At 55.0% G+C, this 25,248-nt stretch overlaps 1 protein-coding gene across 1 annotated transcript in view; it reads right to left on the bottom strand.

The window, feature by feature from the left end:
* Positions 1-25,248, bottom strand: part of JPH3 (junctophilin 3) — a 75,230-nt gene that overhangs the window by 41,736 nt on the left and 8,246 nt on the right. The window contains exon 2 of the mRNA NM_001205619.1: positions 1,797-2,574. Coding sequence (NP_001192548.1) covers positions 1,797-2,574 — 778 coding nt within the window. The remainder of the gene's footprint in view (positions 1-1,796; positions 2,575-25,248) is intronic.

Raw genomic sequence — 25,248 nt, 5'->3', positions numbered from 1 at the left:
CCCTGCAGCCGCAACAAAGACTGAAGATCCCGTTACTACCACCAAGACCCGGCGCAGCGGATAAATAAATATTAGCAAAAATAAGATAGCCAATTCCGGGGAATGCTGTCCATGAAACCTTTGTGCTTCTGCCTCACAAGCCCCTAAATCTCTGACGACACTGACCCCCTGCCCTGTAGAGTGCCTCGTATCCACTAAGGTCAACAAGACAAACAAACACAAAAGGTAAAAAATAGATGAACTATTGGAAGGAAAGAAAAATGCCCAACGCCAGCAGGGTCTCTGGGTGATGCACGAGACCCGCCTTAGGCTGCTCCCTGCCTTCATGTTCCATCATCCAGTTTTTCTATGTGGAGCAAGGGTTATATATTCATAAAGGAAAAAATAACTAGGGAACCAAATTCGATTGTAAAACACCAGAGGAGCAGTGATAAACGCTGCTCCTATTTATCGTTGAACACTTCTGGGGGAACTGGCAGGGGTGAACAGAGCAGGGCTGGACCCCGACATTCAGGCAGTAATTCCTTTTTCCCCTTGGCTTCTTGGAATGGGTTTTGTTCCCCTCTAAGACCTTGGATGTGAGTGGCAGATATCCTGCCAACAAACCACAGCCACCTTTTTTTGTTCTTCCAATATGGATGGAAGGTCGCTGAAAACCAGAACCAAATGGGCTAAAGTTTTATTAGCAATGAGGTTGGGAAGGCCTGAGCCGTAACTGAGCTGGGTGTCTCCCTGGAATAATCCCAGGCCTGCCCTGGCCGGGAATTCAGAATCATCCAGAAAGACTCAGTGTCTATCCTCCTGGACACCTCCTGTCTGGGCAGCCTGAGGCATCTAAAGGGCCCCAGACTCCTGTCCCAGGCCCCATGACCCTCGGGGCTGACCCCAGGGCCCTACCCTGACCCAGGAAAGTACACAGATGGCAGGAAGCTCTCGACACACTCAAGTCGGGAATGGTTTCCTGAGAATCCAGGAGCGTGGCCACCTGGGGGCCCTGGTTTTCAACTGGGTGGCTCCCTTCAACCTGGGGCTGGCAGTTCCTGCTGTCCATGGCCTCCCACAGCAGCGCGGGGCAGAGCCAGGCTCACACACTTTCATCTGCACTTCCCGGGAGGACCCAGGGACCCCTTCTACCAGTTCTGAAGTTCTCACCCTTGCACCAATACAAAGCCACCTCAGTAGCCAACACAGCGCCCGCCTACAGTCAACTCTGGAACCTGCTTAGGGTCTGGAGGCTGCTGAACCCACACAGTGAGCCCCGTGTCCCATGAACAGCTGATGGCCGACAGCACCAAGTTGTGAGTGACTCCTGGGCGAGCGCCCACAGCCCAGCCCTGTTCACTTGGTGCCATCTCCAGGGCCTGTGGAGAATCTGCCTCAGGCTGGGGTGGCCGGGACAGCTACCCCCAGCCTCCCACATCCCTGCAGCACCCAGCACTCCATGCCCACCTGGGAATGAGGCCGTGGAGGCACACACCTTCCTCTCAGCCAGCAGCTGTGCTATGCATCCTAAGAGAATGGCCAACATTGTTCTCCATCAAACACCAGCATATAAAACAAGGAAGAGAGGGGAAGGGAGGTTTGCTCCATTTGAGGGGAGGTTGTAAGACCCAGGGCCTCCTCAGATCAACCATCTCCTTGCACCACCTCTGAGGAACCCCAGGGTTCCACAGGGCATAGTTTGAGAAACACACACGTAGGCATCGAACCAGGCAGCACAACCAACCAGACCAGGTCCAGCGACCCAGAACCGCCCTGTGCCCCACCCCCCATCACGTCGCCCCTCACCCGCCTACCTGGAGGCCGCGATCTCCGCCTTCTGCTTGGCTATGGTGGCCGCCCGCTCGGCCGCCTCCACGGCCCGGTCCACCTTCTCGCGGATCTTGCTGGCGCGCAGCGGGATGAGGTTCTTGCGCTTGCCGCTCACGAGGATGTTCTGCTTGTACTTGCCCTCCTCCTTCGTGCCGTCGGGGAAGGTCATGCAGCCGTAGCCATGCCGCCGGTTGCCCGCCCACTCGCCCTCGTACTTGAGCCCGTCCGAGCGCTGGCTCACGCCGAAGCCCGAGCGCTTGTCGCTCTTCCACTCGCCCACGTACGTCTCGGTGGTGGTGGCGTCGATGTCGTCCTCGATGGCCGACAGCTCGGCCTCGCCCTCGCCCAGGCTGATGGTGGAGTGGATGTCGCTGGCCGTGGAGCTGACCGAGCTCATGCCGGCCTCGCTGCGGAAGGAGCTCTGCTTGCTGCGCTGGCTGGCCAGGCTGCTCTTGGACTCCGACTTGCGCAGCTTCAGCCCGCTCAGCAGCGAGCGCCGGAACAGCCCCTTCTTCTTGCTCTTGAGGATCTCAGAGTCGCTGTGCGCCACCAGCACGAAGCCTCCGCGGGACACGGCCGGGCTGCCGGCCACGGCAGGGGAGGCGTCGGGGTGGAGCGCTGCGCCATTGGTGTGCTCGCTGCGCAGGGAGTTGATGGAGGTCCTCAGGGGCGAGCGGATGACCGCCGCCATGCCGTAGGGGACACTCTGCCGCACGCCGTAGCCCTGGCGCATGCCGCCGACCCACTGGCCCTGGTAGGTCCCTGCGGAGACAAACGAGAGGGTGAGGCTTGCGGGCGGGAGGGGTGACACGGCCGCCACGGTTCACCCCGTCCTGGGGCAACTCGGCCAGGTTTACATCGAGGCAGTCAGACTGTCAGCCCCCAGGTGGTGTGACGATTTCTATCAGGGGTGGTCATTTTTTTGAGTGCTGTCTAAAGTATACCATTCTTTTTTTTAAATTTATTTTTAAAATGTGTTTATTTTTTATTAAAGGATAATTGCTATGGATGTGAGAGTTGGACTGTGAAGAAAGCTGAGCGCCGAAGAATTGATGCTTTTGAACTGTGGTGTTGGAGAAGACTCTTGAGAGTCCCTTGGACTGCAAGGAGATCCAACCAGTCCATTCTGAAGGAGACCAGCCCTGGGATTTCTTTGCAAGAACTGATGCTGAGGCTGAAACTCCAGTACTTTGGCCACCTCACGTGAAGAGTTGACTCATTGGAAAAGACTGTGATGCTGGGAGGGATTGGGAGCAGGAGGAGAAGGGGACGACAGAGGATGAAATGGCTGGATGGCACCACCAACTCGATGGATGTGAGTCTGGGTGAACTCTGGGAGTTGGTGATGCACAGGGAGGCCTGGCGTGCTGCAATTCATGGGGTCACAAAGAGTCGGACACGACTGAGCGACTGAACTGAACTGAACTGAATTCCTTTACAGAATTTTGGTGTTTTCTGTCAAAACTCAACATGAATCACCCATAGGTATACATATGTCCCCTTTCTTTTGATCCTCCTTCTCATCTCCCTCCCCATCTTACCCTTCTAGGTTGATACAGAGCCCCGTTTGAATTTCCTGAGCCTTACAGCTATTTCTCCGTTGGCTATCTATTTTACATATGGTAAAGTAATTTTCCATGTTACTCACAGGTGGTCATTTTTAAAGACCCTTCCCTCCTGTTTCTCGAAGCTGAATTCTGCTCCCTTAGGGCTTGGGGTGAGGGAGAGAGGAGTAAGAGTCCGATGCCGTCAGGAGTGAACCGCAGAGCTCCTCAGGCACATGGGCACAAGGGTGTGGGAGAGACAAAGAAGCACACCCTAGGTGAGTGGCTCCACACTGGCCTCGTGGGGCCCATGAGTGACAGATATAAGGACACAGAGCCAGGCTACAGACTGAGTACTGACGAGACAGTCTTGGAAGGTAGTGAGTTCTCCATTGCTGGAGGCATCCAAGAAGAGTTGGGAAGACCACCACACCTGAAGGCCATGAGAACTGGCAGACCTGATGTCTCCAAAAGAATCCAAAGTGATAGAACAGTCTTATGGACTCTGTGGGAGAGGGAGAGGGTGGGAAGATTTGGAAGAATGGCATTGAAACATGTAAAATATCGTGTATGAAACGAGTCGCCAGTCCAGGTTCGATGCACGATACTGGATGCTTGGGGCTAGTGCACTGGGACGACCCAGAGGGATGGTATGGGGAGGGAGGAGGGAGGAGGGTTCAGGATGGGGAACACATGTATACCTGTGGCGGATTCATTTTGATATTTGGCAAAACTAATACAATTTGTAAAGTTTAAAAAAAAAAAAAAAAAAGAATCCAAAGTGGAGACTCACTCGTACCTGCACGAGCCCAGCAGCATTACTCACTAAAGCCAGAGAAGATGTGGTCCATCCAACAATGAAACATTGTTCATGCAGCCTTCAAGAGGAAGGCCATCCTGCCATTTGCTACAACATGGATGAACCCTGAGGATACCATGTTCGGTGAAATAAACATGTCACAAGGGACACTCGCTATTTGATTCCTCTCACAGGAGATATCCAGGAGTCAAACCAGACAGCCTGAAAGTAGATGGTGGGGCCGGGGCTGGGGCAGGGAATGGGCAATTATTGCTTATTGGGTACAGAGTTACTGTTTGGGGGGACGGTAGTCCTGAAAGCAGACAGAGGTGATGGCTGTGTGACGCTGTAAGAGTGACTGACGCCACTGAACTGTGCACTTAGAAATGGTTCAAGTGGCGAGTTTTATGTTATCTATATATCTTACCACAATCAAGCTAAAACATCACAGCACTGGGCTCATATTCTTGCTCTGCTTATTGGCTGTGTGACTCTTAACAGGACGAGTCTCCATTTCTCCTGCATTAGGTAGTTATGCAAATTAAATGACACTCCACACACAGCAGGGCGGGGCTCTCCATCCTTTCTTCCATCCTCCCACCCCCCCAATATCAACAGCTTTTCCTGCCTCGGGCCACAGCTGCCCATGCTGGGGCAGAGAGCCAGGACTCGCACCCTGGGTTGTGAGAGGGACGCTGGACTAGCCTCTCGGTCCTGGATGGCTCCTCCCCTCCTGGGTGGGTGGCTGTGTGAAGCTGGCCCTTTAAGGCCAGACCCTTCCACCAGACAGCAGCCTTCCTGTGGCCAGTTCAAGCTGGGAGCCAGCAGCTGTTGCAGGGATCTCTCACTCCCAGCTTCCTGCCACTTCCACTTGTGGGTTGGGGACAGATAAAACACAGGGCCCCGAGTTAAATCTGAATTCCACATGGACAAATAATTTTTAGGGAATGTTACATGGGACATACTTAGGCCAGAAATGATCAGACTGATGACCTGAAATTCAGGGTTAACTAAATGTCCCACGTGTTTATTTGCTGAATCCAGTCGCCCCCGCTGGGGTCTCCCAAGATGTCACCCCAGGTTTCTCTGGCAGCCCTCCACAAAGCTGAGGATGCCCTTGCATGAAGAGACTCAGCCCACCTCCCCACCAACACCCCTGCACCCCCTCAAGGCAGGCTGAACATATAGCTGAGGACACATGGGGGCTGCACACCCAGCCTTGTGGAGGAGGTGGGTATGGGGGTAGAGGGAGGAATTAGGAGGGGGACAGACACGGGATCGAGTTCCCAGCTCCATTCTTTCTGCATCTGTGACCTTGGGAATGTCTGCTTTAAGTTCCCATGCCTCAGTTTCCTCACCTGTAAAACAGGGAAGATGGCTGTGCGATTAAATGCGGTAATCCATGTAAAGTGTGGAAAGGTTGTTAACGCTCAGTAATCAGCAACTATTGTTCATCACCGTCATTAAAACCTTAGGGATACGTAAAACTGAATCCCTTTGCTGTACACTTGAACCTGTCACAAGACTGTAAATCAACTATACTCCAATATAAAACAAAAAGTTTACAAAATGAAAGAAAAGTTGGTTAAGGAAGAAAACCTCAGGGATAAACAGCACTTTACCTGGCAGGTGAGGAAACTGAGGCTCAAAGAGGGACAGGATTCAACCCCAGGGTTCGCATCCTCCCCCTGCCAGGGCTCTGCACGCAGTGAGGTCCTGCCTACCCTCGTCCAGAGGGCACCAGGCTGGAAGCCACACCTGGCATCCTGTGAGGTGCGGGCCACTTCCATCCCTGAGAAAATGATTGCCCACACTCCCTCCCTCAGATAAAAGGGTAATAACAGGGAGGCATCGGGGAGTGGGCCTCCCTGTGTCTATCTTGGAGTCTGAACGACGTCCCCACAGGCTGGAGGGCGTGGTTCCACCTTCCAGACGTGGACGCGGAGTCCATCGCATACACGGAGGCAAAGGCAAGCTGCAGCTTGCTCTGAGCATCGGCGCAGGCAAAGCAAGGGTCCCAGGTAGGGATTCGAGCCTCCCTCCCACTCTGAGTTCCTGAGTCCTGCTGCCCTGGCTTTCCACAAGCCACGCAGCTCTGCAGAGGTGAGTCTGTTTTCACATCAGCGAAAAAGCTGCTCGGCATACTATGCCTGAATTCCATGATTCCAGGGGTCCCTGGACAGGTGAGCTGAGGCTGGAGAGGGTCAGAGATGTGTCCAGAGGGTGTGCCCAGACAGGAGCAAATGCTAAAGAGAAGGCTCCGCACAGCCAGCCTCCGCTTTAAAATACACAGCCTCAACGGACAGTCCAGGGAGATAGCAGGTTGGTGGTCGCCAGGGGCTGGGGGAGGGAGGACGAGAGTGATGGCTATCAGGGTCAGGGTTCCTTTTGGGGTGATGAAGACAGTCTGGAATTAGATACATGGTAATAGCTGGTAGCAGAAAAATGAGCACAAGCAGAGAAACAGGCTTCCCAGGTGGTGCTAGGGGTAGAAAACCCTCCTGCCAATGCAGGAGACGTAAGAGACGCTGGTTCGATCCCTGGATCGGGAAAATCCCCGACAGGAGGACATGGCAACCCACTCCAGTATTCGGGCCTACAGAATCCCATGGACAGAGGAGCCTGGCGGGCTACCGTCCACAGGGTCGCAAAGAGTTAGACACGACTGAAACAACTTTGCATGCACAGTGAGAAACATCAAGACAGAAGATGAACTGGTCACATTCTAGGTGATTTAAGCAGAATGAGGGCCTCGGGGCTTTGAAACAAATGCCTGTGGTTGCTGGGGCCCTGCTGGGCCAGCCTGCCCAGCGGTGCTGGAGCCTGGGGCGTGGGCACCAGGAGTCAGGAGCCCCGAGTTCAGAGCTGGGGCTTTCCACTTACCCCAGACCCGGGGACCTCACTCCACCTCTCAGATCTCCTAATTCACCTGTGACATGGGGGTGACAACCATGAGCATCCTCTAGACACATGGAGCCCTGGGTGTGGCCTCCTGCACACGGTGTGATGCGGGCAGCTGAGCCTTCCGTGCTCAGGGCATGCAGCTTTATTGTATTTGCACTTTCGTTCCCAGTCGGAACACATTTCCGAATTTACACCTGATGTCAGTAAGAAAAATGAATTTCGATATTACGCTCTTGATCAGCTCTGCTGTGACCTGCTGGGATAGCTGGGCCCAGTTTCGAGGCTGGTCCAGATCAGGAGAAAGAAGACAGGCCTTCAGCCAGGAGCCAGCTTCTCCCAAAGCTGGGGCTCTGGGCTGGCCCCCGCAGGGCCAGGTCCTTTCTTCTCCTCCCATCTCCCTTTCTTGTTTGGGGCCAGTAGAGGACGGGTTGAAATCAAACCCCTGGTTCTCCATGGCTGTTTCACTGAATGTGGTCGGTTCTTGAAAAAGACTAAGTCCGCCGTTTTGTTTTATATGCCAAGCAGCCTGCATGTGGAGAGACAGAAGCCAGCCCAGTGCAGACAGAAGACCGCTTGTGGCCCTGCATGGGCACCCTTGCGATGCTGCAGGGTCAGTCTGGGTGGCGCAGACCCCAGGGCAGGGGCAACTTCCTGTTTGCACTCTGTACCTTGACCCGGGGCCCTGCAAGCCCTGTGTCTGCCCCTCACAGGGAGACACCCAGATGAAGATGAATCATCCAGGGGGCAGCTGGGGGTGGGGGGGCAGGTAACCTCAGGGTGGGTAGGGTGGCACACAGGCGACCCACTCAGGGACTCTGCACATTGCAATGAAGATAAGGGATGACCCCCGTCACCCAGAACTCAGAACCAGATCTCAGTGGACCTCAGGTAAGGAAACAAACCTCCCAAACGCGGCCTGGGAGATGCCAACTGGAGTGACCCAGGCCTGCAGAGAAAAGCCAATAGGGTGTGAACACCAGCGGGTCTCAGGCTTGCGGGGCTGTCCAACATCCCCCGAGCTCCTGGCCACAGCCCCTGCGTTCCTGACAAGCCTTCCGGGAAGGCCAACACTGTGCCCAGGGACCCACTCGAGCGCCACTGTGACCGTTGCTCTGGGCACACCATGGACACTGGCGCCGTCTGGTTCTGAACACCACCAGGTCCAAATTCAAAAGCTGGCTCTGCCCCACGGCCCTCAGCCAGCGGAGATCCAGGCCTCACCCCCGCTGCCAGCCTCTTGGGTACTGTGCACAGTCTGCTCTTGCTGACTTATTCAGGTCTCCCCAGAGCCCTCGCGTCTCTCACACACTTGTATTTTCTTACCCCTCCCCAGCCTCATCCACTGAAGTTCTTCCAACACGTTCATCACAGACACAACGTGTTCAACTGTTAATGTTGTGATAGTTTCAGGGACCAGTCTGGGGACAAGACAGGTCAGTCCAGCCAGATGCTGTGTCCTCCAAGAGCAAGCCCTGGGCAGGACGGGGACTGTTCTTCCTGGGAAGGGCATGGAGCCCACAGCAGATGGGGGGCGGTGGGGGTGCTCAGGCCAGGGCCCCATCCTGGAAGGATGCTCACCCATGGCACCTGACGGTGAGGGGGCAAGAAAGAGCCCCACCTAGGGGAAAACTGGAGGGAATCATGGGAAATGCAGGGTGTGGACACCAAATAGGAAATCCTCATAGAGATAAGATGCTACACCTTCAAAATGAGAATCAAATGCAATTTTTAAAAAAAGGAAAAGGAAATCAGAGAAAAAGAGTTCCTGGAAATTAAAAGTGTAATGGCCAAAATAAAAATTTTGATGTGAGTTGGATGATAAAGTCAAGGAAATCTTTCAGAAACTAGAACAAAAAGAAGTAGGCAAAGTAGTGAGAGATAGAAGAAATTTAGAGCCATCCATGAGTCATGTAGATGGCTTCAAATCTATATACTAGGAGTTCCAGAAAGCAAGGAAGGAAAATTACCAAATATGTAAAATGGGAAAGTGTCCCAGAATTGAAGGATGTGAGAGTCCAGGCTGAAAGGGCTCAAGACACCCTGCACGACCAAGGAGAGAGACACAGGCCAAGCCCAGTGAAACTTCAGAACCTCGGTGGGCAAAGGAAGACCCCAAGCGCTTCCAGAGAAGAAAAAGAGACTTCACACAAAGGGCTGAGAGCATGGCATGAGACCTTTCTGTGGCAACACCGAGACCGAGACGTTGGTGGGGAATTTCTCCCACTTAAACTCGGAACAAAAATGACTTTCAATCTAAAACTACATATACAGCCAATCGATCAAGTAATCAAGCCACAACTATCTTCCATGCATCCTTTCTTAGGAAGCTACTGCACGATGTACTCCACCAAAACGAGGAAGCAAACCACAGAAGAGGGAGGGCACGGGGGATCCAACAAACATGAGGGGAAGCGGTTTTACATATGCGCACAAAAATACCATGGGTTTGAGAGTCCAGTTATACTGATTTTTTCCCAATGGTAAAGCCTACAGTGGTCGAATTCCCAGATGCAGAACTGCATATACTGTAGAACTACATACACTGAGGTTGACTATCAATTATACATAGATTTTCAAATTCATGGAGGGGCGGAGCTCCTCATCCTGACACTGTCCAAGGGTCAACTGTACATAACTTATAGCAAGCAATGAAAGAAAATATACAAAATGAAATGTGTGTATACTGTATATATGTAGAGAATTTGGTGGATTTGTTCAGACAAAAAGCTGTATGGAGTAGTATTTTATTGAGCATTTGGAAGGTGGGGAAAGAAATGACCAGCATAGTGGTGAGTATTCCTGCCTGTCATGTGGGAGACAGGGGTTTGATTCCCTGACGGGGGAATCAGGACTTCCCTAGTAGCTCAGCTGGTAAAGAATCTGTCTGTAAGGCAGCAGACCCCGTTTCGATTCCTGGGTCAGGAAGATCCTTTGGAAAAGGGATAGGCTACCCATTCCAGTATTCTTGAGTTTCCCTGGTGGCTTAGGTGGTAAAGAATCTACCTGCAGTGTGGGAGACCTGGGTTCAATCCCTGGGTTGGGAAGATCTGCTGGAGAAGGGAATGGCTACCCACTCCAATATTCTTGCCCGGAGAATTCCAAGGACAGAGGAGCCTGGCGGGCTACAGTCGATGGGGTTGCAAAGAATTGGACACAACTGAGCGACTTTCACTTCATACATTTGAAAAATGAGGCAGTTACTAACTTATGCTGCACAGGAGAAGTACTTGAGTGTATACAGAATCAGTGCATTGCTCGCCCCAGGAATAAGTAATGCTTAATAGTCTCGTAATAATGACAACTCACAACGAATTTAACAGAAGAATTGTAACCATGCTGAAACAGTTAAAGGGAAGAGGAAGGTGGTTCTAAAAGACTGAGAAGCTTTTATTTAAGTCCGACTCAAGTATACACATAAATATACATAGGCCATGTGGTTCTTTGTTGCTGCACATAGACTTTCCCCAGCTGTGGGGTGTGGCTTCTGATCGTGGGGGCTTCTTTGTTGCACAGCACGGGCTCTAGGGCAAGCAGGCTTCAGTAGTTGCAGCACACGGGCTCAGTAGCTGTGGTCGTGGCCCTAGCTGCCCCAGGCACGCGGAATCTTAGTTCCCGGATCAGGGATAGAACCTATGTCCCCGGCACTGGCAGGTGGATTCTTAACCACTGGACCACCAGGCCAGTCCCAAGACTAAGAATCTTCACCTAAGAGTCCCATGCTGACTCTGAGGAAGTCAGTGCGCGCGTGTTCAGTCGCTCAGTTGTGTCTGATTTCTTTGCGACCTAATGGACTGTAGCCCCTTAGGAAGTCAGTACCTAACAGCTAAGAGACGATGAGCCAAGAAGCAGTCAGCACACAGATGTAGAAACTCGGAGGTGGGTCTCTGAAGACACGGCTGCAGGAGTTTAAAGCTGTAGCTCTGGGGCGCAGTAGGGGTCGGGATCCTGCTGATTTTGTTCTAAGTGCTACTGTTTGCAGCGCCCACTGACGTCTTAAACTCTGGGCACATCATCGTGACAAAGATTAAATGTTTCAAGGGGGATGAGACTTTGACGAGAAAATTCTCACAATAGTGGTCTTATGCCTGTTTCCCAGCTGCAGAAACTAAGCCTCGGGATCTGTGTCTCGTGGGGGCCCAAAGGTGAACCTGGATGTCGAGCTAAGCCCTGCTCCTCACAGAGGACGCTGACCGGGAGGATGCCCAGCCCAGTATTTAGCAGGTGGGTAGAGGAAGTCATAGAGGAAGCCCAGGCGGCAGGTCGGTGGAGGTCTTGGAGGGATGGAGGGGACAAAACTCCCTGAGAAGGCATCAGATATGTCAGATGAGAGGCAGGAAAGGTCAGTGACCTCAGAGGCCATGAGCATCGGGTGCAGGTGAAGGCCATTCCCACGCTGAGGACAGGACACCAGCCAGGAAGCCACCCCAAGGCTGGGAGGGGCTGAGAGCAAAAGCAGAGCCCGTGGAGACCAGCGAGTATGGGCCCTCGTGCTGCCCAGAGGGCAGGGGATTTAGGCCTGCTGGCCTTGGACCAGGAAGCCACCCAGGGAGGCCCACCGCCACGGTGGGGGGCAGGGTCCTCAAAGGCTGGGGGAGGACCAGGCTCAGAGCCAGCCTCAGCCGGCATTCTAGGTCGTGCCCACTCGACCAACTGCACACCAGCATTGCTCCTTCTGCACCACTCATCTTTTACTGTCTCCTTATCCACTCATCCTGGGAAGGTTTAGGGTTTTTTTTATTTTTTAAGATGAATAAAGATATTTCTTACGGATTAAAATAGAAAAAGCTTAAAAAAAGATTAAATGTCAAGAGGGGATGACAGAGGATGGATGGCATCACCGACTTGATGGAACTGAGTTTGAGCAAGCTTTGGGGGTTGGTGATGGACAGGGAGGCCTGGTGTGCTGTAGTGCAGGGGGTCGCAAAAAGTCAGACGCAACTGAGCAACGGAACTGAACTATAAAGTCTACAGAAAAGCGAGTGCAAGTACAGACCCACACGAGTGTGGCGCATGTATTACAGTCAGCGAGCCAGTACTGACACATCTCATCACCCCTGGTGTGGCCCATCCCCTGACTCTGGATAAATGCAAACTGTATCCGCTGTTACCGAGACATGCAGTGTCTCCATGCCCTAAAAGCCCTCTCCACTCGGCCTGCTCACCCTCCCTCCCCCAGCGCCTGGCCACCGCCCAGTTTTTACTGTCTCCACCGTTCTGCCTTTCCAGAAAGTTGTGGGGTTGGACTCAGTATGAAGCCTTTTCAGACTGGCTTCTTTCACGTTGCAACACGCACTTCAGACCTCCGCGCCTTTTGTGGGCCTGAACCATACTGTGTCCTCCACTCCAACTCAGGAGTACCTTTGCTGCTTAAGTTTTGGTGATTACGAATAAATGGAAGGTCTTTTCCACATCAGAAAAACAAGAGATGGGTCTAACTTCAGATAAACGAACACTGTTAAGTGAAGTGAAAGTCGGCTCAGTCGTGTCTGACTCTTTGCGACCCCATGGACCATACAGTCCATGGAATTCTCCAGGCCAGAATTCGGGAGTGGGTAGCCTTCCCTTCTCCAGGGGATCTTCCCAACCCAGGGATTGAACCCAGGTCTCCCACATTGCAGGGGGATTCTTTACAGCTGAGCACTGTCAAGCCAGGGTTCTACTGAACTTCCTTGCACTGGCTGCCTTCTCAGTTGGAGGCACCAAGAAAACCCTCCAGGGCACTCAGGTCGGGAACCACAGCCACAGCGTCCAGGGACACCATCCGCTGACATCTGCTGAGCTCTTACCATCTACGGAGGGCCAGGACCTGCCATCACATCAGGGAGCTCAGAGCGGTGGGGTGACTTGTCTGAGGCCACTCAGCAGGCAGGGGTGAAGATCTGAACCTCCCTCCTCTGCTGTCTGCAGAGCTGGAAGGGGCTGTGGGGAAGAGGGGCCGGCCCACCCCCGGCACCACCAGCTGACGCGTGCACCTCTGGGGCGAGTCTAAGGAGCGGCTGGTCTGTAGACCCCAGTCAGCGGTCCCTTCCCTGAGCTTGCTTCTCTCTGGGCTGCACTCCCTGGGGAGAGCCCCTCTGCTCGCCTGTCAGTCACTCTGACCTCCCAGGGAGGGCGGGGCTTCTGACCTCCCTGCAAAGTGCTCACAGCGGGCCCCAGGGAGCCACGAGGGAGACACTGCCCATTTTACAGACAGAAAAACTGAGGCGTGATGAGGTTAAGGCTCTTGCCCAGAGTCCAGATGGAAGCGGCTCAGCTTAGGACCCCTGCCACATGTGCCGGATTCTCAGGCCTGCGACCTTTCTCCACTGCCCACCGGGAAACTCTGAGAGCGGTCTGCATCGAAGTACACAGCCTCCAGCTCCCCCCACACCAGGCCCCCTGGCCCAGCGGTCCTCACTCAGGGTGGCAGGACGACTCACCCCATAGGAGGTCCCTGTAGGATGCAGCTCTGCGCCCGGCATTAAGGTGCTGGCCCCGGGCGGCGGGAGGGCCCCAGGCTTCGCTCAGCAGCAGCAGTTGCTGCTTCTGACCCAGTCATGTCAAGTCAGCCTCCTCTCTAGGGGCAACGGTTTCAAGGCACAGGCTGGGGAGAGCTGGGCATCCCTCCCATAGCCCCACCTCCTCTCGGGCCTCAGTGAGCAGGGACCACCCCTGCCCACCTCTCCTGCCCCTCCCCCTGGGCCTGAACAGGGGAGACAGGAATAGAAGGCAGGGCTCCCAATCCCGCCACCCAGGAAGCCTCCTTCTGGGCCCATGCCTCCCTCTCTGGTCACCCAGGGGATATCATGATTCAATTGCAGAGGCTGGCAGGGCTGGCCTCTTAGAAGTGAGGGGTTCATGGAAGCAATTGTGAGGTGTGGCAGCGGGGGCCATTGGGCAGGAGTGGGAGGAGGAAGCAAGGGAGCCCCCTCCTCGGGGAGGGCCCTTCACCAGAGTGGCTGGAAGTCAGGCAGGTCTGAGCACAGATCCTGGAAGGATGACCCGACCTGGGCCTCTATCTGCAAAATGGGGGTAAAATTATTTCCCCTCAGGCTAAAGAAAGGGGGGAGGAGAGAGGAGCTGGAGCCAGACCGACACTCAATGCCTCCAGAGCTGCCCTGAGACACCTGACATGGCTGTGACTCTGTGTCCCCTTCTGTGGAGGTGACAGCAACAGTGTCCACCTTGTGGGACACTCAAGGGGAGAAAGTGGATTTGTACTTGCAAAGCGCCTCAAGATGGTGCGTGGCAGGTTCTGCATTAAGTACATCACATCAGAAGCCACGATTGTCTAGCACGTGACCAGGCAGAGGCCTTGGGGGCTGTGAAGGACAGTGGTGGCCGTGGCTGCTCTGGGCTGGGGTCTCCAACAGCATCCACAACCTTGATGAAATGCAGATTCTCGGGCTCCCCTGGGCCCCTCAAAGCAGAAACTGTGGGGGTGGGCAGACCACCAGGGCTATAACACCCTCTGGGTTTCTCAGCACTTGAGGTCAAGATCCCGGGTTGTCCTGTTAGAACCCCTGCAGGACCTTAAACTAATGACCGATGCCCCATCCACCCAGAGACGCTGATTCAGCGGTCAGAGGCAAGGCCTGAGCAGAGGTGGGTTTTAAAAAACTCAAGGGGGACTTCCCTAGAGGTCCAGTGGCCAGAACTCCACATTCCCAATGCAAGGGGCCTGGGTTCGATCCCTGGTCAGGGAACTAGATCCCACATGCCGCAATGAAGATGGTGCTATGACTGAGACTCAGAGCCGCCAAATAAATAAATAACCATTAAAAAAAAAAAAAAAAGCTGGCGTGTGATTCTTATTTCAGGACCAATAACTGTTTTCTTTGTTACGTTTTTTGAGGACCAAGATTTTGCTGAAGAGCTGCCAGAGGTCAAGCTCCCAGCTTCCCCCGAGGCCGCAGCCTCTGTTTCACACTTTCTGGGGAGCCCTGCCGGTTCTTCTCAGGGACAAGTGCTACACACACACACCAGACACCCCAGGACCATGGCCTGGGCCCAGGCTGCAGGCTGAGCACCCGGGGAAGGATGGAGGATTGGGGCTCAGGCAGGTCAGATCCCTCTGAGATGTGACTCGAGTTCTGAGCCATTGTCACAGGAAAACAGCCAAGCCCACCACCAAAAGCAGGGGCTCCCACACCCCCGCCAGCCTGGGCCCTAGTGTGCAGGGCTTTTTCCAAAGCCCTCAAACGTGGAGAACAGGCTTGCTGGTCACGCTCAGTGTGAGAGCCTCCCCAGGGTCCCTCCCTGTCCCCTCCCCGGCTTCCTGTGGCTTGGGGACAGCCCCTCCTCTAAATGACAGGTTATCCCAACCCATAACCACCAGACATCTTCAGAGTGCCAGGGGCTGAGGGTATAGAGAACAAAGAACTTCACGGACCTAAGATTTAGGGGGACAGATTTAGAGACACTAGGTGAACCGCACCCTGAAGAAAGCTAGAGCAGGGCAGCGGGGGTTGGGGGTGGCGGGGAGGAACATGGGTGCAGCCACCTGCAGGGGGCGACACTGAGCGTTCTCCACGCTCGGCACAGACCGTGTGCTCAAGAAATGATTTTCTCCAAACACAAACTTCACCATGTCCAGGAACAGATTTTCAGGTTTGGGTGAGGGGTGGGGGGCTTCGTAAAGATGTCTCAGCTCCCAGGAAACTCTTTTAAAAAGAAGCTGAAATGTAAAAGGGTTCAGACTCTGTGGAAAACAGTCTGGCAGTTTCTCTTAAGCGGAGAGGTCCAGCCTGACCCAGCAATTTCATTCCTGGCTTGATACCCAAGAATGAAATGAATAAAACACACGTCGACACACAAACCTGTACAAGAACGTTCACACAGCAGTACTGTGTAAGACAACCCGGAGCTCCCTCACTGGACGACTGGATAAACTGAATGTGGTCCTTCCACACGCTGGAATATTACCCAGTCTTAATACCCACGTGGCCTGTAGTCAAGCTCTGACATGGATGGACCTCGCAAACGGTACAGGGAGAGAAAGAAGCCAGACAGCACAGGGTTCCAGCTCCATGAATTGTCCACGGTGGACAGATCTGCAGAGACAGAGAGCAGACTCCTGGTTGCCGGGGGCTAGGGGATGAGCAGGGGGTGATGACAGCTGTGCACAGGGCTTCTTTTGGAGGTGATGAAAATGCTCTAAAATTGCCTGGTGATGGCTACACAACTCCAAATATACTAGAGGTCACGCGATCACACGCCTTAAATGGGGGAACTGTATGTTGTATAAACTGTAGCTCAAACTATAAAAAACAGAGCCTCATTCCGCAGAGCCTCTGCAGTCTGAGCAGGGTGGGCCCCGGGCGGGGGGAGCTGGCCCCGCCCTTCCTCTGCCTTGGGGAGGGCCCTGGGGGTCTCTGTACATCCCCCCACCACCACTGACAGGCATCACAGCTACCCTGACCACCCCAGTGGGGACATGACCACTTCCTGTCAAGGCCAGGAAAAAACCCTCTGATTACTGGGTTCCATGGGGGCTCCCACAGATGAAGACTCCCAGAAAGCCTGCTCTGCAGCCCAGGGGGGGCCCACAGCTGAGGAGTATTTCCAAGCGGTGCCCTGAGCTCCCACAGAACACCCCCAAACCCAGAGGCCCTGGCAGCAAGTGGTGTGGAGAAGGCTCCAATCAGGACTTCCCACGGGACACGGAGGTGGGCTCTCTGATTTCAGGCCATACATCTGCTCCCGAGGTGGGGGGGTGCTGGGGCAGGGACCCCCCACCCCAGGATCGGTGGGCTCCCAGCGGGAGGGAGGCATTGGGGATTGTGGGGGAAGAAACTGTATCCTTATTTCACTGGCAGCAAACTGTGGTGGTGGTCGCCAAACCCGGGACTCTGTCACCCCCGGAAATGGCAGGTCCAGTGTGGGTGGCTGCAAACACCCTGGAAGAGCGTTACACCCAGGCCCGCCGGCCGGAGAGCTGAACACAAGGCTCACACGCCCACCGTGCCGGATGCTGGGCCTGGGCCCGGGACACGCGGCACCACTGCCCTGAACCCGCCCCGTGGACCCCAAGGGCAGAGGGAGGGGCAGGAGAGGCCCACATGGTGTCCACGGGCCAGCAGACCCCCCACCTCCACCGCCCCTCCAACTCAACGCCCAAGGGGCCTGGGGACCTTCTGGAGAGGCAAGGGCGCTGGGAGGACCCAGGAGCCCCCAGCGCTGCCCCCTGCAGCCTGACTGGCCCAGGCTCAGAATCACCCCCGATGACCCTCAGGCAGCTTGCTGGGCAGGGGTCCAGGCCTGGGGTTCTCCTACAGGATAGCCCAGGGAGTGGCTCCGGGCAGAAAGAGGGGGTGTCCCCAGGTCGGGGGGTTCTGCTCCACAGGTGGGTGAGGCGGCCCTGAGTTTTCACCCCAGGACTTTGGACCAAACTGACAGCAACTCAAGTGGGATCAGGCCGTGGGCTGCTTGGGGGATGGGGACCCAGTTGTACCGAGGGCCCCTCACTGTCCAGAGAAGGGGGCGCAGGGCTGAACACTGAGGCAGGTGCCTGCCTGGGACACGGGAGCAGCCTGGCCGCCGGCAGTGGGACAGACCACCCACCCCCGATCGCCCCCGGCCCTGCTCAGGCTACTCTGAGCTTCAAGACAGCCAGCCTCAGGGGACAGCTGCTGGGGCTTTACGGGAAGGTGCGTGGGAGGGGCTGGGCGCTGGGCTTCTGAACAAGGGGGGACTGAGAAATAACATGTGTGCCCTTGGAGGGGCGGAAGGGCTCATTCTCCCTTGCCGCCCCCGCAGCCCGCCCCCAACTCCCTGGCTCTTCCCCCTGAACCCTACCTCTCTGCCCTCCATCTCTCTCTGCCCTTCCTGTCTCTCCTTCCTTCTGTCTCTCTCCCCTGCTCTCCTCCCTTCCTCTTTCCTGTCTCTCCACTAATACAGTCACTAACACGGCAGCCTCCAGCCCCAAGAAAACCCTGACTTCTGCTGGGGACTCAATTCATTTCCTCCACGTTTGGGCCCGGCCCTGTGGACACAGCTGCTCAGGCCCCCACGCAGGATGCGCGGGTCCCCAGTCTGTCTGGGCAGCGCGGGATGCTGGGAGAATCCGGCCCGGCTGTGGACTAGGACCTTGGGCCCCAGCGGGTTACCTCCTGGCTCGTTTCTCCTGACCATCGAGTTGATTCTGTGCAGACAGAAGGGTCAGGCCATGGTCCCCATGCACCGGGCGGGGGGTCTGGCCCCTAGGCACGGCCCGTTGTGCCCAGCCAGACATAGCCACACTGGTCCCCCACCCCTCATCCGTACTTCCCGGGGCTGCCTTGTTCTCTCTGCCTCTGGGGGTGATTAAACATCTCCTCCTTGTGCACCTCTGACACCTGCCTCTCTCCTGAAACTCTCAGGTCTCTGTGGAAAAGCGCTGCCCTAGAAGGTGTTCCCAGATGCCCAGACATCTGCCGGTCCTGTCCAGGATTTGCTGACACAGGTCCCCAGCCTGTGCAAACGCACACCCTGCCCTGGGGCTCTCGGATCCCTCTCTCCCCCAGGCCTAGCTCACTGCCCAGTACAGTCAGTGCTCAGTAAATACCTGCGTGGGTCCCCGCTTCCCCACAGACACCACTGCCGTGCTCTCTTGGCTGGTAACACAGAGCCTAAATGGAACCCATCACAGCCACCTCACTGAGGTAGACAGGACCGCCTGGCCCCTTAGCTGGTGTGCTGAGGTCCCAATGTTTACTGAGCCCCTGCTGTGTGCCTGGCACTGTGCTAGGAATTCGGGCCAAGAGAAAGGCACCCACAATGTATTTCAAGGAATCTGTCACCCAAGGGGGCGGCAGCATGCCAGTGGGCACCCTGGGGGTGGCTAAGAGTCAGGTGCTTCAGTTTAAGTCACTGTGGTATCTACAATACATAAAAAAAGCTTTAGAACCGAATAATATAAAGACAAATAACCCCATCTTAAAGTGGGCAAGGATCTGGACAGACATTTCTCTGAAGTCTCACAAATGGCCAAGAAGCACGTGAAAGGATGTCCACCTTCACTGGTTATCAGGGAAATACAAATCAAAACCACAGTGAGACACCACTTCACACCCACCAGGATGGCCATAATCAAAAAGACAGACGTAACAGGTGTTCGAGAGGATGTGGAGGGATTGGAACCCTCAGACCCCTGCTGATGGGACTGCAAAACCACGCAGCTGCTTTGGAAGAGTCCCCCAGCTCCTCAAAAGGTGAAACACGGCTACCATCAGACCTCGCAGTTCCACTTGTTGGTATTTACCCAAGAGAACGGAAAACATTTCCACATGAAACTGTGTCCACAAATGTTCACAGCAGCAATATTCACAGCAGTCCAAGGGTGGAACCAATACAAACGTCCATCGACGGATGGATGGATAAACAAACCGAGGTCTATCCATATAGACTGCTATTCAGTCTTAAAAAGGAAAGAAGCGGCTTCCCTGGTGGCTCAGTGGTAAAGAATCCACTTGCCAATGGAGGAGACGCGAGTTTAATCCCTGATCCCACATGCTGTGCAGCTGAGCCCGTGCTTTAGAGCCCATGGGCTGCGACTACTGAAGCCCACATGCCTAGAGCCCGTGCTCTGCAACGAGAGAAGCCATCCCAATGAGAAACCCGTGGAGCACAGCTAGGAGTAGCCGCTGCTCACCACAACTAGAGGAAAGCCCACGTAGCAGTGAAGACCCAGCACAGCCAAAAATAAAATTAAAAAAAATTTTAAGCCAAAAAAAAAGGAATGAACTTCTGATACATGGCATGTGGATGGACCTGGGTGCTGAGTGAAATAAGCCAAACCCAGAAAACCACATGCAGAGTGTAGGATTCCATCCACATGAGATGTCCGGAACAGGCAGGTCCACAGACAGCAGAACAGGGCTTGTCAAGGGCTGGGGGGCGGGGGGCAGTGGGGAGTCACTGCTTAATGCAGAACAGGGTTTCTTTTGTGGGTGATAAAAATGTTCTAGAATTAGGCGGTGGTGACAGCTGCACAACCTTGTGAACGTTCTAAAGAGCACCGAGTTATGCACTTTAAAAAAGTGGATTTTATGTAAATTATATCTCAATAAACAGTACGATTTGTCTTCTCTCAGGGCGCAGGCGTGACCTGGGACCACCTATGGGATATAATAGGATAAGTGGGGAGGATGTGAAGCACAGAATGGAGGCTACCATCCACCCTTGGGGTTTGTGAAGGATCCACAACAGCAGTAATAGCAGTTTATTCATGGAGCATCTGTGGGTACCAGGTGCGAGCTTGGAAATCGTCGCCTGAGCTCATGGACCTTCAGGAAGGCCCGCGCAGGCTTGTAACCAGTGGCCTGTGGTCTGAACTCAGCCCTGTGCTCTGTGATTCCATGGCTTCTGGAACCCAGCTCTCCCTCATGACTTGGGCAGGTCACTCTATCCTCTGTCCCTGCTTTCCTGGTCTGTAAATGGGCACACTATGTGGGAGTGATCAGATGGCCTAATGGAGGAAAGTGGTGGCCATGTGGACGGGACAAGAGAGGACCGAGTCCCTGGCCCGCCTCTGTCCTGCTGCCCCCTCGGTCTGTCTTCATCCCCCACCCTCCTCCTCCTCCTCCTCCAATTCTGAGTCCTAGGGCCCCTCTGGGAAGACGCCTCCCCTGACTTTCAGCATCACCTCCCACAGGACGATGTCCCTTGAGACCCAGACTCACAACCCTCACCACACCCTGTCCTCCTCCGACCCCACATCCACTCCTCCCCAGGGTCCCCTCAGCCCCCAGTTCCTGGGCACTGTCTGCACTCCACCCCCCTGCTCTGCCCACTTCCAAATCCTCAGGCCTCTGGTTCTCCCCTGTGCACTGTACCCACCCAGACCCAGACCATCATCCCCTCCCTCCTGGACACCTGCACCCCTCCTGGGAGCCCCCAGCTTCCTCTCTAGCCCCTCCTTTTCCTTCCCCACCCAGCAGCCAGAGTGATCATCCAAACACAGCCAGACAGCTGCTGCACGGCCCAGCAAGCGCACACCTGGGCATTTATCCCAGAGAAATGGAGGCTTAGGTTTGCACAAAGCCTCTGCATGGAAGAGTGCAGCGGTGGTATTCATAGCAGCCCCCCGTGGGAACACCCTAGACGCCCCTCAACAGGGACAGGGCGCCTCTCCATTCATGGAGAAGCACAGTGGGCAGTGAAAGGAACCAGCTGTTGGTGCGAACAATGGCCTGGATGGTCTCCAGGGAACCACAGCGAGCGACAAAGGCAGCTCCCAAGGGCTCCATCTGTAGAATATTCTTGAAATGAGAAATGACAGAAGTGGAGAGCAGGTCTATGGTCCCAGAGGCCGAGGAGACCGGTACAGGGGGAGCGGGGAGGAGGGACGGATGTGGCCCTAAAGGAGGACGGAGGGTCCGGGTGGTGACGAGATACTCTGTCTGAGATAGTACCCAGGCTGGCATTCGGACTGTAACGCTGTACTAGAGTTTTGCAAAATGTTACCGCTGGGGGCATGTGGTGGAAGGTTCAGGGGATGTCCCTGTATCATTCTCACAAGTGCGTGTGAATCTACAATTATCTGGAAACAAACATTTAATTACGAAAGCACAAACACCAGATCGCACGCTGCCCTGCTTAAATCGTTCAGAGCCCTTCCCTGGCCTCTGGACAAAATCCAGCATCCTTCCCACAGCCCGGAAGCTGAGCCCCGACACTGTTCCCCTCTGCCCCCTCTGCTGCAGACCAAGCCCTGCCTCCGGCCTTTGCACGTGCTGTCCTCCCCGCCAGCACCTTCTCTCGCTCTCCACAGGGCTGCCCTCTCACATTGCCAGCTCCCTGCTAAGGGGTCATTCATTCACCATCCAACCATGGTCCCCCGAGGTCCCCCTGCTGCAGGCGCTGTGGCTGGACTGGGGGTCACAGTCAGGACCACAGATGGGCCTCTGCCCTTCTGGAGCTTCCAGTCCAAGGACAGAAGATGCCACAGGAGCCAGTGCACAAGCACGGGTACACAGGGAGGGCCCAGGGGCACCGAGGGGCCAGCGGTGGGGAGGGGGTGCCACCCCTGCAAAGCCACAGACCACCCTCACTGTCCTCACCAAAGTGCATTTCAACTGCTGCTTTTTATCTCAGAGCGACCCACGAGCAGCCAGGTCTCCAAACTCACCAGTAACAACCCAATGCTTGGGGGCAGGGCCCCGAAACGCACACGCATTGGCTGAACATCTCCAGGTAGGCAGTGGGGCCCCAGCTCATGCCCCGACTTTCCTCCTACAACCAGTCTCCGAGAAAGCCTGCGTGGCTTGTGACAGCGGCCGGGCACGTAGGGTCTCACCTGGCACTCCTGGCAGGGCCCCCCCAAGCCCCCTTAGTCCCTGAAACCCTCCCACTGAAAACCCCTCCAGGGCTTCCCACAGTGCAGGTGCCGCCCGGCCCACATGGAAACACCTCCTGTCCCCATTAGCCGTCCTCAGCCCCGATGCAAAGACCCGCTGGGGTGGGCATCAGGTCTTCTCAGCACGCTCCTCACGACCACCCGCATCAGGCAGTCCCCCTGCAGGCCCCTGTGCTCTCCTCTGAGAGCCCATCCAGGCGGCCCTGGTCAGACCACAGGCAGTTCAGTGCCTGTTTCAGCATTTCCCATCTCCCCTATCTCCCTGAGCCTCGGGCCACCCCCCATCTGTAAAATGGAGGGGTCACGCTTATCTCACAAGAGGACCACAGGGAAGAAGCCTGGGCAGGGACTTCCCTGGTGGCTCAGTGGTTAAGAATCCGCACTTCCAATGCGGGGTTCAATCCCTGGTCGGGGAACTAAGATCCTACGTGCTAAGGGGCAACTAAGCCTGCGCGCCTCAACTACTGAGCCCGCACCGCAATGAAGAGCCCACACGCAGCAGGGAAGACCCAGCACAGCCAAAACTTTTATAAAAAGGAAGAAGGAGTCTGGCTCACCCCCAGCTCAAAAGGCCAGACACTCACCAGGCATGGGAGTGAGGGTAGCTGACAGAGGGCAGCTGCAGGGAGCAGGGTGGGAGTAAGGTCAGGGCGTCAGAGGCTGGCTGCAAGCGTGGGCCCTGGAGTCCTCCAGGAGAAGCCTCGGGCTGTGGGCCTTTGGAGTGGAGCATCCTGAGAAGGAAGGAGGGATGGAGTGGCAGGGGAGGCCCAGTGCCCACTCCTGCCCTATGCCTCGGACTCAGACCCGTAGGAGTCTGCAGGTCCTCTGTCCACTTCCCACTGGCTGTGAAATCTCAGCTGTGAAATCTACGGACACCCATGGAGAATGGCGGGGTTCTCATTTGGGGTCTACGGAGAAGCCTCAGGGAGTCTGCAACCCCCAGAGGTGCCCACAAAATGTCACAGGACTTGCCTGCCCCTGGGAGAGGGCCAGAGTTCTCGGGGCCTGGGAGAACCCACGTGTTTACAAATGTGGACGAAGGCCCACTGGAGGTCCAGGCTCAAAAGATGGTGTCACCCTCTCCGGCCTCTGCTTCACGGTGAGATATGGGCTCCTCTGGCCCCAGCTTCCTCAGCTGTAAGGAAGGGGAGATGAAATGATGGCTCCACTGGGGAACACCATCGCTTGGGACTGTGGGCGGCTCTGGGCCAGCTGAGCCCAACACCCAACAGTCATGCAACCTCCTAAAGCCACGGAAACTGCACACTTCACCTTCTCATCCCCTAAATGAGACCCCATGCCTTACCCCAAGGGCTTCCCTGGTGGCTCAATGGTAAAGAGTCCACCTTCAGTACAGGAGACTTGGGTTTGATCCTTGGGTTAGGAAGATCCCCTGGAGAAGGAAATGGAAGTATTCCTGCCTGAGGGAATCCCATGGATAGAGGAGCCTGGTGGGCTACAGTTCATGGGGTTGAAAAAAATCGGGCATGACTGAAGCAACTGAGCATGCACACCTTACCTCAAACCACTGATTTAAGGACTACAATTGATGCTTGCAAACTGTGGTACTAGAGAAGACTGTTGAGAGTCCCTTGGACTGCAAGGAGATCAAATAAGTCAATCCTAAAGGAAACCAACCCCAAATATTCATTGGAAGGAATGATGCCAAAGCTGAAGCTCCAATATTTGGCCACCTGATGTGAAGAGCCAACTCACTGGAAAAGACCCTGATGCTGGGAAAGACTGAGAGAAGGAGGGCAAGGGGGTGACAGAGGATGAGATGGTTGGATGGCATCACCAACTCAATCGACATGAGTTTGAGCAAACTCTGAGAGACAGTGAAGGACAGGGAAGCCTGGCGTGCTGCAGTCCATGGGGCTGCAAAGAGTCGGACGTGAGCTAGCGACTGAACAAGCAGCAAAGGACTAAAAGAAATAACACTTGTGGTAAGTGCACAGCTCAGCCCCTGGAACAAAGTGGATGTGAAGACAGTGAGTACCTTTCTTCCAAAGGAATCTCCTGGCTTCAGGATTCCAGTTAGCACGTATTCACCTTGGAGCTCTTTCAAACCAAAACTGGTATGACATTGCAGTGGGTTGAAAAATGTCCCCTAAGAGATGTCCAAGTCCTAAACCCTGATACCTGGGAATGTGCCCTTATTTAAACATCTTAATTTATTTTGGGCTGGGCCAGGTGGCATGTGGGATATCAGTTCCCCAACTAGGGCTCAAACCCATGCCCTCTGCAGTGGAAGCATGGAGGCTTAGCCACTGGACCGTCAGGGACATCCCCTGTGTGCTCTTATTTAGAAAAAGGGTCTCTGCAGATGCAGCGAACATAAAGTCCTTGAGATGAGATCATCCTGGACTTTGGCTGAGCCCTAAATCTAATGAGAGGCATCCTTTCAAGAAACAAAGGGGAGACACAGAGAAGGAGGCTGCTGGTGATGGGGCAGAAGTGAAAATCGCTTACCCTCATGGATGTGGTGCTGGGGAATGCTAGTCTATTTCATTGTCGTGAGCCATGTGACCCGGAGTTTAAAACACTGTCCAGAGCGGTGACTCTCAGCCCTGCCTCCTTTGTCACACACCCAAGCCGGATGCCACCATCCGAGATCCTGGCTGGAGAGGTGCCGCATGGAGCCCAGACACGTCCCTCCCTCAAACCATCCTAGTGATCCCAACGTGTGGCTGAGGCTGCTCTGGACGCAAGGCCATTGACCAAACCACACATCAGAATCACCTGGGCAGCTTGAAAAAGGACTCAAATACCCAGGCCACACACAGATCACCCCGTCAGCATCTCTGGGTGGGGCCAGGCACCACGTATTTTTCATAGTGCCCAGATGACTCTGCATGCAGCCAAGGTAGGAA

The sequence above is a fragment of the Bos taurus genome, chromosome 18 (assembly GCF_002263795.3).
Source record: "Bos taurus isolate L1 Dominette 01449 registration number 42190680 breed Hereford chromosome 18, ARS-UCD2.0, whole genome shotgun sequence".
Taxonomy (NCBI): Eukaryota; Metazoa; Chordata; class Mammalia; order Artiodactyla; family Bovidae; genus Bos; species Bos taurus.
The sequence above is the reverse complement of the archived record's forward strand: the minus strand, read 5'-3'. Positions and strand labels throughout refer to the sequence as shown.